Source organism: Bubalus kerabau, chromosome 17, assembly GCF_029407905.1.
Source record: "Bubalus kerabau isolate K-KA32 ecotype Philippines breed swamp buffalo chromosome 17, PCC_UOA_SB_1v2, whole genome shotgun sequence".
Classification (NCBI taxonomy): Eukaryota; Metazoa; Chordata; class Mammalia; order Artiodactyla; family Bovidae; genus Bubalus; species Bubalus kerabau.
This window is the reverse complement of record NC_073640.1, coordinates 54,988,639-55,002,104: the sequence shown is the minus strand read 5'-3', so window position 1 is coordinate 55,002,104 and position 13,466 is coordinate 54,988,639. Positions and strand designations below refer to the sequence as shown.

General features: G+C 41.9%; 1 protein-coding gene across 2 annotated transcripts; it reads right to left on the bottom strand.

The window, feature by feature from the left end:
- Nucleotides 1–230: 230 nt before the first annotated feature.
- On the bottom strand, nt 231–10,710 carry LOC129631632 (seminal plasma protein A3-like). 2 transcript variants are annotated; one of them, XM_055552773.1, is made up of 5 exons: nt 10,508–10,710; nt 2,632–2,706; nt 1,884–2,015; nt 1,224–1,382; nt 231–690 (listed from the first exon to the last, which is right to left on the bottom strand). In XM_055552773.1, exons 1-4 carry the CDS (start codon nt 10,581–10,583, stop codon nt 1,243–1,245), a joined length of 423 nt encoding a protein of 140 aa, XP_055408748.1. In that variant the 5' UTR covers nt 10,584–10,710; the 3' UTR covers nt 231–690; nt 1,224–1,242. The 2 variants fall into 2 exon arrangements, with proteins under 2 accessions (XP_055408748.1, XP_055408747.1); XM_055552772.1 differs by having other exon boundaries at nt 231–711; nt 10,508–10,707.
- Nucleotides 10,711–13,466: the final 2,756 nt, after the last annotated feature.

Below are 13,466 nucleotides of genomic sequence, written 5' to 3'. Positions count from 1 at the left end.
TATTCGTTTAAAATTCCTGTATGTTTTAAAAAGGAAAGTGGCCCTTTTGATCAATACCAAAGGTATGTCAGGTTCTGCACTTAGGAGTGAGGCCACCCACGGTGAACACAGTCCATCCTGACCCTCCTTCAAATTCCAGTCCCCCGTGGAAGATGGGCAGTTCAATTGTGAGGAGAGAAAAGATGAACTGGAAAGACATGATGGAGACTCCTTATACAGGGGTATCAGAGAATAGCTCCAGGAAGGAATAACATTTCAGCTAAGTCTGGAAAATCTTTATGACAAGGACCAGCCCTCTATACCCTATATGGGATCCTTCTCCCACCTCACCTCAAATCTTACCAATGGGTCTTCACCTGTCAATCAATCCCCCAGGGGGACAATTGTGATATATACTGATGTTCCACTGGGACCCCAAAGAAGGGAAAGGAAGACGAGAAGAGCCTGTCTGGTTAACCTGAGCACACTGAGACCCTCCCATCTGATACACAGGTTTCTTTGTGGGACAAAGACCACACCTGCAGAGAAAGTGTTTATTGATTGGAACCATGCACAGGGGGAACATGGTGGCGATTCAGGGAATGTATTTCAGTTCTGTCATCAGAGCATCACCTTCATGCTTGAGAGTTCTTCATTTTCTTCACCGATGTTTCAAAGTCTGGGTTGCACCCATGGCCATGGGTGGATGTGCTGGACAGTAACAGCATGGTCCTGGGGTCAGTGGTAATGAGTCTAGTTTTGTTTCTCAGCCAGTCCCACAGAAGGCAAAAGTCTGGTTCTCCTTTGCTCTCTGCTCATCCCATCTCAGTTCCTACTGTCTCATGCCTGCTCCAAAGACTCTGTTGTCCTGTCTCTGCCCCTCTCTCACCTTCTCTTCCACCTCGTCTTGGCACCGGTCCTCTCCAGATCCTCCTCCTTCCATTTGTCATCCTGCAAACTCTCTTTCTCCTTCCCTCTGGGACTCTCCTCTCTCCATTGTTTGCAGTTTGCCTTTGTCTCTCCCTCTGTTTCTATCTTTTGTCCCTGTTCTCCTCTTCATCCTCTCTGCATGTTTCTCCTTGTGAAACTCTGCTCCTCCTTCTTCCTTCTGCATCTTTCTCCCTCATCCCCTCTCTACACCTGCCTCCTCCCTCCTCACTGGACATCTGACTCCACCTCTTTATCCAGTTCTGTCTCTTCCCTGCTCATCCCTGTCTCTTCCCATTCTCCTTGGGCATTCTTACCTTATTATTATTATTATTGCTAGCAATACTTCCAAGCTCGATCCTCATCGAAGTTTGGAGAGAGTGAGCACCAATACCTTTTAGTAACACTCCCAGTTTTTATGCAAGCCTGATAAGACTTGTTTCCATAGATAAAGGGAAAGACACATTTAGCATAGTCTGAAAAACAGAAGGAATGGGTGAAAACATTAATTGTGGGAGGGTCATTTTTAGTCTCATCAAGAGAAAGGGAGGCTTCCCTGGTGGTCAATGGTTAAGGATGCCTTGCAATGCAAGGAACATCAGCTCGATCCTTGGTCTGAAAGATCCCATAGGCAGAGGAGCAATTAAGCCTGGGCATCTCAACTACTGAGCCAACCTGATGCACCTCATGAAGCCAGCGCCCCTTCAGCCTGTGCTCCTTAACAAGAGAAGCCATTGCACTGAGAAGCCCACACACCAACGTAGAGTAGACCCCACTCGCTGCAACTAGAGAAAGTCCTTGTACAGTAACGAAGACCCAGAGCAGCCAACGAGAGAGAAGAGAGGAAGGGATGTGAATGGAACACCTGGGGCTGGGTCAGAAGGTGTCTGAACTTTCCATCTAGGAGACAGTTTTGACCTTCCCCCTTCACCTGGGAAGCCGTGGGCTCCTCTTATGAGGACAGTCTGCACACTTACCTGTCTTAGTACAGTATTTCCATCTCCCTGTATAGTCTGCACTGAGAGAACACCAAAGGAATATGGAATCATGGGATGTGCAGCTAAAAAACTTTATGCCCTTATAGGTGAACGGGAAAACACATTTCATATCTGAAAGAAGAAAAACATTGTTCGGTTCTTTGTCTCTTAGGGTTTCATGATCTCCGTGGTAATTCTGGTAAAGTCTCTGGTTCAGCCTCCCAGGTACAGAGCTCCCTGCTAAGCATCAGGGACGTCAAGGTCAGTACGATGTGGTCCCTCCCTCAGGGATTAGGAAGGGTTCTCTAACTTTGGGCAGTGTTTGCTTTATTAACTTTTTTTGACAGTGAAAAAATTTTATTTAAAAATATATGCCCATTTATAGATACAAAGAACTAGATGTAAAGAATGACCAGCTGGCATGTTAAAAATATATAAATTGTGAGGACTGGTGTACAGATGTGAGATCGGGCAGTTTCTACTGTAGAACTTTAGTGACACCAGCTCTGAAGCCTGGACCCTGGGTTCAGATTCCCGCCACACTATCTACAGATGCCTCAACCCTGATGCTGTCTGGGGATGCCCCCTTGGGGGACGTGCACAGAGGCCTCCTCCCGTGACTGAGAGGGTGCTATGAGCTCCTGCCTGTAAAGTACCTCTGGAGAATCCCCATCAGTTACCCTGCCGCACATGTTAATTTGTTGCCCTGGACTGTGGTTTGTTGTCGTTCTCTTCCCTTGTTGATTACCTTTGGTTTCTGCACCAGAAGCAATGTCTTCCATTTCTTTAGGAAGAATGAAGTAGTCCTCAGACAGCTGCTGATCTGGAAGAAAAGCAGGAGCAGAGGAGATGGACGGAGGAGGAGCAGGAACAAAGCAGGGTTAGGCTTAGGTGGGACGAATTGAGAGGATAACTTCGATACATACACACCACCCTGTGTAAAATACATAGCTAGTGGGAAGCTGCTGTTATAACACAGGGAGCCCAGTGGAGCACTCTGTGTTATCAACATAGAGGGGTAGGATGAGGGGTGGGGTGGGAAGGAGATTCAAACAGGAGGAGATATATATATCCCATATATATATATAATATATACATATTTATATATACATATATATATATACATATTTATGGATGATTCACGTTGTGGTATGGCAGAAGCCAACACAACATGGGAAAGCAATTATCCTCCAATTAAAAATAAAAAACAAAAACAAGATAACAGAAAAAGAGCAACAACCAAAATAGAACAAAGCAGGCCACAACAAGAATACCTTCTGTGGTAGGACCTGCCCTGCATCTCTAACTTTTATTTTGTTTTATATTTTGAAGTCCTTGTTTACCCTGAACAGGTATACTCAGTGACTAGAGGGCTAACAGAACAGGTGAGGAAGACGCTGACCTGCTCTTATTGCTTAGCTACGGACATATGTGAAATCAACCACAAGGTCAGACTCAGCTGTGTCACGCTGTTTATAGGCTATGCCCTGAGCCCACCCTGTCCCTCTTCTTTCGTACGATGTTAAGGGAAAACACAGGCCGAACCCAATATTTCAAACAGTGAACTCTTCAAACATCAAAAACTCTTCATTTGAACAACGTAACCAACCCTGGTCTAGGTTGCCCATGTCTGGGACTGCCGGGAGCCGGAAGGAAGGAATCAGGGAACGCATCAAGATAGAGAAAAAAAGTTAAAAAAGGAGATACAGAAAAAAAGATAGAAAAAAAAAAAAAAATTAGGGAAGAGAAGAGGGTAAAGAGAAAGAAACGAAAGAAAGAAAAGGGTAGCGAAAAAGGAAGGGTGAGAAAAAAGTGAAAAAGACAGGAAGAGAGAGAGAGACAGTAAGAGACACTGTGACCAGGTGCCCTGGCGAGCTCCCTCCCGCTCTACGCAAACCTTTAAAAAACAAAAAACTTATCCACCACTTTCTGATTTAAGGCCATCGCTGCCGCCTCCGTTTGCGCCTTCTAGGGCCCAAGAGTTCCCCACTTTGCCCCCAAAGCCTCTCAAAGTGTTGCCTAAGCCTGAAAAAGATAAAAAGTTTTTTAAACAGTGGAGCTTTTAAAACAAGACTACTTGCACAATTGGCAGAGCGTGCTCCTTGGAGAAAACCCCCTCAGGGGGGTCTCACCCAGGCTAAGAGAAAAACTGTAAGGGGATTTAACAACAATATTAACCCTTGACTAGCTGGTTACTCCAATTCCAATGGGAGTGGCTGGCCCCCTACCTGAGGGCATTGTAGGACTTGTGCTAGGGCGTAGCTCGCTTTCTTAAAAAAAAAAAAAAATAAATAAATAAAAAATAAAAAAGAGAGAAAAGAAAAATTTCGGTGGTGCATGGTGTAGTAGATTCTGATTATATTGAAAAATTAAAGTTTTGATCCCGCTGCTTACCAAAACTGTACAAATTAATAAAGGTCAAAGAATAACACAGTTTTTGCTTTTACCTTATCAGACAAGAAAAAACTTGACTTCTCAAGCTAAGAGCCACAGAACATTTAGATCTAGTGATCTAGCCTTTTGGGTACAGGAAATTACAGCTCCAAGGCCTTTAAAAGATCTTTTAATTCAAGAAAGTAAAATGTCAGGACTATTAGACACAAGAACAGACGTCTCTTAACATTTCTGGAAAAGACTGACCCAGCTCCTGGCCAACACATACTACTGAAAATGAGTTGGTGGGATTAGAAAAAGCGGAGTGGGAATGCTATAGAAAAAAAGGTGAGGGAGAGTTTAAAACCTTAAAGAGTAGTGAGTTCCCCGTTTCTGAAAGTATTCAAGCAAAGATTAGATGGTTACTTGTCATCTAAAAAGCTATAGACCAGATTTAGTTTACAAAACGATAATTGGAAAAGCTTATAAAGATGTTGTGCAACACCTCTTTACTTGCTTCTCATATTTAGGTGCCAAAAGTTCTGAAAATTGATAATGCCCATTTGAAGATTGTTTACTAACTTTAAATGATTTCCAAAAATTATTAGGATACATTGATTGGATACACCCACATTTAAAACTGACTACTGCAGATTTAAAGCCTTTGATTACTTAAAAAGCAATCCTAATTCCAGTTCTAAGAGAAAGTTAACTAAATGAGACAGAGTCAACTCTTGTTAAAGTAGATGAGACTTTAAATGATCAGTTAATTAGGATTAATATTACCAAAAGATGAGATTAAATTATTCTTGCCACAAAACATACACCTACAAGGCGCCTGTGACAAAAAGGCCCATTGGTTCCATCTATCAGTGACCCCAAGAAAAATAGTTTTATCTTATCCCAGCTTGGTGACACAATTAATTATAAAATGAAGAAAAAAAAAGTGTAGAACTTTTTAGAAAACAAGTAGCAAATATAATAATTTCACTCAATAAGGATCAACTGCAAGTCTTTTACAAAATAGTGATGATTGGCAAGTTGCCCTGATAGATTTCAGGGGTCAAATTTTGTTTCATTTGCCCTCAAGCCCCCACAGTAGTTAAAAGTTCAAAAATGTTAGATTGGAAGTTTGAGGATACCTGTAGAACTTTCCAACCCTATGTAGTTCCTATGCTCCCCTTTACCTTATGGGGGAGGGACGTGCTGTCTCAAATAGGAGATACTCAGAGAAGGGTTTTCTCAATTTCTTAGTTATCAACAGGCGGTACAATTAACAATACTTTATATGTTGTTATAAATACATAATATAAATATATTTACATAATTACAGTTTGCCTAATTAGGTATGAGTATAAATAAAATATAATAAAGGTATACCTAATTCTATTTATAGATCTATACTTAACTAATTTGTATATAAATTAATATGTATGCTATATATGCATATTATATATATACTGTATAATTAAATGTATATTGCAGTAATATAATGTGTGTGTGGCTGATATTAATTGGTATAGATTGATGTGCTGTGATGATATATGTTCTATATACCGTATAATTATATTATATATGTGTGACATGTATTATTGCAGTACATTGGTTTGTGTTGGTTGGTATTAGCTGTGTATGTATTGTATTGCTGTAATATATATATTAATATATTAATTATAAAGATTAATTCAAGTATATTAATTATGTCAATAAGTTTATACTTGTTGCCATATATAAATACATATATATATACATTTTGCATTTAGGTATATCTATATACTAAAATGAGATAAGGAGGTTATACATTTATTATTTAAATTTATACAGAGACCTAAACTAAGCATTAGACCTAAATTAACATATCTCTAAATTTATGTTGTTAAAATGTAAATTTTAAAAATTAAATTGACAACTGCTTGACAATTCCTTTGCCATAAAACCCCCATAGGTGTAATTTGGGTAACCAGACAAAAAATTGGTTTTATGGCAAAACGGCCCCCTAGAGTGGGTCCATCTTCCCGCTCAAACTAAAAAAGTAGCGGCTTCTTATCCAGGATTGATAGCTACTTTGATATTAAAGAAAAAAAGCGGAACATTGAATTATTTGGTAAAGAGTCATCAGAAATTGTAATTCCATATAATAAGGAACAATTTGATGCTCTTCTAATGTTTGAAAATTGGCAGATTGCTATAAGAAACTATTTTGGTCAAAATTTTTACATCGTTTACCTTCACATGTTTTGCTGAATTTTATATCCAGACATCCAGTTATTTTTCCTGTCAGATGTAAACAATCTCCTGTTCCAAATGTTCAAATAGTTTTTACTGATGGGTCAGCAAATGGTAAAGCCTTCATAGTTACTAAAAACCACCAAAAAGTTTTAAAAACACAAAAAACTTCAGCTAAAAGAGCTGAAATAACAACAGTCATAGAGGCTTTTGCTATGTTTGCAGATGAGGAATTTAATCTTTACTCTGATTCTCAGTATGTGGTCAGGCTGTTTCCACACATTGAGACTGCGGTCCTGCCTGAAAATAAAACTACCATATTTCATTTGTTAACTAAGTTACAGCAACAAATTTAAAAAAAAAATAAAATATTTTTCATTGGACATATTCGGGCTCATTCCAGATTGCCCAGCCCTTTAAATGCCTTTAATGATTTGGCTGACTTGTTAACCAGAAATACAGTGGCTACTGTGATTGAAGAGGCCAGAGCCTCTCACTCACTTCATCATCAATACGCTACTGCCTTAAGATATCAATTCCAAATTCCCAGAGAGACTGCTCGAGAGATTGTGCGTTCTTGCTTACACTGCCCCACTGTTTATAATAGTCTACCTATGGGAGTTAATCCTCATGGTCTCAAACCTAACGTACTCTGGCAGACAGATGTAACTCATGTCTCTTCATTTGGAAAACTGTCTTTTGTTCATGTAACTGTAGATACCTTTTATCACGTTATTATTACAACTGCTCGTACCGGAGAGGCAGGTAAAGATGTGATACAACATCTCTTTACTTGTTTTTCATATTTGGGCCTGCCAAAAGCTTTGAAAACTGACAATGCTCCTGCTTACACTTCTAAGTCTTTTCAGAAATTTTGTATAAAGTTTCAAATTAAACATAATACAGGCATCCCTTATTACCCACAGGGACAAGCCATTGTTAAAAGAGCGCATCAAACATTAAAAATCCAAATTCAAAAACTAAAAGAAGGGGAGTTTAAGTATAGTTCTCCCCATCAAATCTTGCAACATGCTCTTTTCATAATAAATATTTTAAATACTGATTTCAGCCAGAACTATTGCAATGCTTCGTCATTGGTGCCTGGAGCAATTAAATGCAAAACCATTAGTCAAATGGAAGGCCCTCTCAGGACAATGGAAGGGTCCTGACCCATTATTAACTATCGGTCGAGGATGTGCTTATATTTTTCCACAGGATGCAGATTCTCCAATTTAGACAGGCTGATTCACCATGTTGCAGACCCCCAGACATCCAGTTCCCCCATTGCTTCGATCACAAAAGAGGAGCCCACCAGAAGGGGAGGCAAGATAAACATCGAGGTCCCAGCGAGACTGACGAGGCTGCTGCAGCGCGAACTCCAACCAGAAAATAATTCTACTTATTCTGATTTGGCTTGTCTACCCTCTCCTTATGTTTTTCTCTTTACCAACGATTCTGGAAAACTTAATGTACATGTGACTTTAAACTGGTGGACCCAATGTAGTGACCTGTGAACAATGTATGCTCTCATCTTGTTTAAACCCTCAATATAATGTTTGCTCCTTTGTAAATGTTACAACGTCCACCTTATCTTATAATGTAACCACTTATTGATATAACTATAGTCTTGCTATATTACAACAACTTCAGGATTTAATGCGATTGCGACGATTTGTGGGCTTACTTATTTTAGGAATATCAACTTAAATAACCGCAATTACTTCTGTTACTGTGGCAGCAATATCATTGACTCAACAAATGCATACTGCCCAATATGTTGATACCACGTCTAAAAATGTTTCACTAACTCTAGCAACACAGGAAGCTATAGATAGGAAATTAGAGATGAGAGTAGACGCCTTAGAAGAGGCAATAATGCATGTTGGGACTGATTTACAGGCTTTAAAAGTGAAAATGGCTTTGTCTTGCCACGCTGATTACCGGTGGATATGTGTGACATCTTTAAAGGTAAACGAGATAGATTATGAATGGGAAAAAATCAAAAATCATATCTCAGGTGTTTGGAACAGCTCTGACATTGGCCTGGACTTAGGGAAACTTCATAATCAAATACAGACCCTGAAACACTCTCGACTGGATTTTACCGCCGCTGGAGCAGCTAATGACTTTTTTCACACCTTCTCTAACTTTTATTTCTGGAAAAAACATTCTGTCTAATCTTCTCATAATCATTCTTCCTTGTATTGTCAGGATTCTTCGGCAGAACATTCAGAAGCTCGCGACTGAGCTGCATCTGGCTGTTTTAAGAAATAAAAAAGGGGGAGATGCCGGGAGCCGGCATATTGCATATTGAGTGAGGATCTGGAATAGCTCAACTGGAATTCTATCACTGCCGGGAGCCAGCGTGAGGCACTCCGCCCATGACAAAGGTCATGAGGAAGGAGGCTGGGCATACGCAAAGGCGGGATCGAGCCTCAGGAGTCCCCCTGGAAATTCTCGAGCATCTACCCCCAAACCAGAGTCTGCCTACTTTCTGCTTTGTGCTTTCACCTACACCTCTGACTTTATGGGGGGCTGTCTCCCACTACCTCTTTCTGAAAAGAGAGTTAGCTTACAGCTCCAGTTAATAATTCCTGGATGTGACAGTGTTTCAACCTACAAACTCCTTTGGAAATCCTCTAGCCTGCCTGAATGGGTTTTTCCGGCCACATGTGATTGTTCAGAGCCTCCCAACTGTGAGAGGCAGGAGATGTTCTAAACTGCCTAAACACAGATTCCTTTGAGTAGTTAAAAGATTGATTAGAAATTGTATTGGTGAAGGGTTTTTCACTTGTTGGGCCAATGTTTGCTGCTAAGTCTCCATACTCCTTACCTACTGTGTCCTTGGCAGTGTATTGATTGATATAATGGGTGTATAGAAATGCAAAATGCAGCTTTGTCCAATGCTTTTTTGGAGGCTGGTGTCTGACTTTGGAATAATCACCTTTAGAGAAAAATAAGTTTCTTAAAATGTTAACAGGCCTCCGGGCCAGAAGATGATGTCAATCACCTGAACTTTTGCATATGATAAGTTTGCAGGAAGAAAGCCTGGCTTGCTGCATGACTCTACCCCTTCCCCCATTATCCTCTATGCATAACTTAAGGTATAAAAACTACTTTGGAAAATAAAGTGCGGGCCTTGTTCACCAAAACTTGGTCTCCCCATGTCACTCTCTCTCCCAAATTCCAGCTGAGTCTCCATCTGGAGCGCGGAACCCACCATGCTTGCTAATTATGCCTGGGCTTCTAAGATCCGACCGGGGAGGCCTCAGTGTCTCCTCTCCTTCGGGAGAACGGAAGGACGCCTGCGGCCTACGTAAGTGGTGCAAACTTCTTGTCTTGAAGTTTTATTGGTCTCCCGCGTAAACCAAGCTACTCAGCCTCTTTTCTCCACTGAATTTCCTCACTGAGCTATCCTCATTCTATTACTCTTTATATTTTTGATGAATAAATAATTAAATAGGTCGCCGACGCCGTCCCCGCTTCGAATGCCCTGGATCAGCCGGGGCTGGACCCCGGCATGGGACAGTGCCATGGAGATTCAGGGGTGAGACAGCTCTCAGAAAGGCTTTTGGCTCTGCTGGCAAACTCACCTGGGTTTCATAGAGTTGCTGGAAAATCAAATAAAATGTGAAGCCCTTCATAGCATCGGACCCTTCCGGCATATTTAAGAAATGGTAGATGTATTTGCCATCACCATGGCCACCTGATGTGAACAGCCAACTCTTTGGAAAAGGCCCTAATGCTGAGAAGGACTGAAGGCAAAAGGAGGGGAGGATGGCAGAGGATAAGATGGTTGGATAGAATCACTGATTCAGCAGACATCAACTTGGGCAAACTCCAGGAGGCACTGAGGGACAGGGAGGCCTGGAGGGCTGCAGTCCATGGGGTTGCAAAGAGTGGGAAACCACTTAGCAACTGAACAACAAAAAGATTATTATTATTATTATTATGACTTTTGCACATCAATCCACATCTGTGGCAGGGTCTTTCGCACCAGTTCTAGCCTGTCTCCCCTCTCTCACCTCCGATGACAGGGTCCAGTTGTAGAAACATAGACGCACCAACCCAAATCACAAAGAATCCCAAACACAGTGCCATGGTAGCTTGCTGTCCTGTGGCTGACCAACGTCGATCTGCTTCTTATATATCCGGTGACCCCAACATCTCTTCAACCTGATAAGAATCAACTTCACCTGGATGGGGCTTGATCATTCCCCAGCCTGAGAGCATGCTGTTCAAGTTTATTTCTCAGGTGGAAAGTACAGGACGTTGGCTGGCAGTCTAATGTCTCCAAGCCTCAGTGGTTTGAAATACATTTAAAAGGAGACTAAGGTCCAGTCCTTATGATCTCAAGGAGGCAGCAGAGAGTGCCAGCAGGAAGCGAGATCTTAATTCCCTGCCCAGGAATTGAAGTAGCCTGGATGAGAACCTGGAATCCTAGCCATCAGACAGCAAAGTCTAGACTCTAGCAGCAATTTTTTCCTGGGTTTTTGCCCCCAGTGAAAAATCCGTTTAACAGAGGCAAAAACTATAAATGTGGGTGCAAAGTTTATTGTTAGAGACACAGCACAACAAGTGGGAAAGCACACAGTGAGAAAGTTTGTTTGATTAAGACAGAAGCAAGGCAGAGATGCACACCCAGAGAGAAAGCATGTGGGTGTCCCCCTTAGCGAGGAGGACTGCGGTGAAGAGGTGGTGAAGTCATTCATACAAGTCAGTTCTTCAGGGGCTTTGTTTATCTTTTGCCAGTTATCTGGTGTCTTTTCCTACACGTGACCTACCTTGGGATCCTCCTCTGGGAGCGCATGCACCTCTCAACCAAGACAGATCGCAAGTGAAGGCTTCTAGGAGGAGCAAGACTCATTATGGCCTGCTGTTATCCCTGGCTTTTGACCCACAAGGAGCCCTTTTGCACACCTGGAGTATCTCCCTTGTCCCAAAAATTGAGGGAGGAGAAATCCCTTAATCCTTTACTCAAACAGGGTTTTTCCCCTCTTTGTCCTTGCCTTGATTATTACCTTGACGATTGCCATCACTATTTTCTCAAGGTGTTTACAAAAGACCAAGACTTTCTATTAACCCTGTTACTTCTGTTCTAGAGAGCAAACAGGAGGCTGATGGTAAATGCTTAACTGGAGTCCATCTATCTCTTGTCTCAGAAAACCTAACAGTTCTAAATATCCAGCCTGAAGCCTACTTCTTCATACCCCATGAAATCCAAACAGGAAGCCAGTTATAAAAATCTAACCTGGAACCTATCTCCTGTCTGAGTTAGGGCTCCATGCTTCCACTGCAGGGGGCATGGGTTCAACCCCTGGTCAGGGAAATAAGATCCCACAAACAGCATGGTGTGGCCCAAAAAAGACACTACTGACTTCCCAGTCATAAACAGACCACTGATAGTCCATGGTGTGAACTGTTTTAGGATCAGGCAAAATATCTGTTAGATATGCCTAATCAATCACTTATAACAAACAAACTTCTAATCGATCCCTGGGTCGGGAAGATCCCCTGGAGAAGGCAATGGCAACCCACTCCAGTTCTCTTGCCTGGAGAATCCCATGGAGGGAGGAGCCTGGTAGGCTACAGTCCATGGGGTTGCAAAGAGTCGGACACGACTAAGCGACTCACTCACTCACTCACTCAAGGAATACAATGACCTTGGTTTGTTGCTCCTGACATCAGCACACAAAATGGTGAAATAAAAAAGATGAGATCAAGAATTCAAACTTTCAGCCCAAGTGCTGCCTAAGTGACTTGGGAGTTTCTTGACCCCTTTCTCCTAAAGCTGCAGGGCTGAAATTGCTGGAAATCAAACACAGAGCCTCATCCGGCCATTGGCTGATTTGGCAGCTTGATTACAATGCAAGTTGAACCTTCAACCTTTCAGGGTGCCTACTCTTTTTTTGTTGTTGTTGTTGTTTGGTTTTTTTTTTTTGGTCCCCCTTTGTGGCATGGGGGTTCACTAGTTCCATGACCAGGGATGGGACCCAGGCCTGCAGTGGAATCCTGGAGTCTTAACCACTGGACCACCAGGGAAATCCCTCTATACAGTTTTTATTGTTGTTAGTGTATAGGATTCATGATATATATCTTATTTTTTTTTATTAAATAACTTTTATTGCAGTACAGTTACTTTGGTCTTCCCTGGTGGCTGCTCAGTGGTAAAGAATTGTCCTGCCAACGCAGAGGACACGAATTTGGTCCCTGGGTTGGAAAGGTCTCCTGGAGAGGGAAACAGAACTCAGGCTAGTATTCTTGCCTTGGAGACCCCAAGGTCTGAGGAGCCTGGCAAGCTACAGTCCATGGGGGTCACAAAAGAGCTGCACACGACATAGTGGCTGAACAGTAACGACATAGTTGGTTTGCCATGTTGTGTTAGCTTCTACTGCAAAGCAAGATGATATATATGCATATGCATATGTATATATGCATACATATATATATATATCCCCTCCTTTTTGAATTTCCCTTCTCCTGAGGACAGGAGTCCCTGTCTCCTGTTTTCCTCTTTTTTTTTTATTTATAATTTTTACTTATTTACTTGTTTTTGTCTATGATGGGTCTTCATTGCTCCAGCAAAAAACAAAGGACTTTTCGCTAGTTGTGACAAGCAGGGTGTACCCTCTAGTTCCAGTGCTCAGGCTTCTCATTGTGGAGACTTCTCCTGTTGCCACGCACAGACTCTAGAGCACAGATTCAACAGTGGTGGTACACAAGCTTAGTTGCTCCGAGGCATGTGGGATCTTCCCAGATCAGGGATCCATCTCACGTCTCCTGCATTAGCTGGTAGGTTCTTTACCACTGAGCCACTTGGGAAACCCTTCCTAGCATCTTTGAGTGTTAAAAAAAAAAAAAAAAACTTGTGAAATTCCCTGGCGATGGAATGGTTAAGACTCTGCCCTTTCATTGCCCTGGGCCTAGGTTCAATCCCTGGTCTGGGAACTATGATCCCACAAGCACCAAGGCAAAAAACCAAAC

Coding starts and splice junctions, on each gene's coding strand:
- LOC129631632 (XM_055552773.1), bottom strand. CDS start 10,583: ATGGCACTGTGTTTGGGATTCTTTGTGATTTGGGTTGGTGCGTCTATG. Junction 2,707..10,507: donor ACTGGACCCTGTCATCGGAG/GTGAGAGAGGGG, acceptor CTTTTCTTCCAG/ATCAGCAGCTGTCTGAGGAC. Junction 2,016..2,631: donor TTCTGGTGCAGAAACCAAAG/GTAATCAACAAG, acceptor TTCTTCTTTCAG/ATATGAAATGTGTTTTCCCG.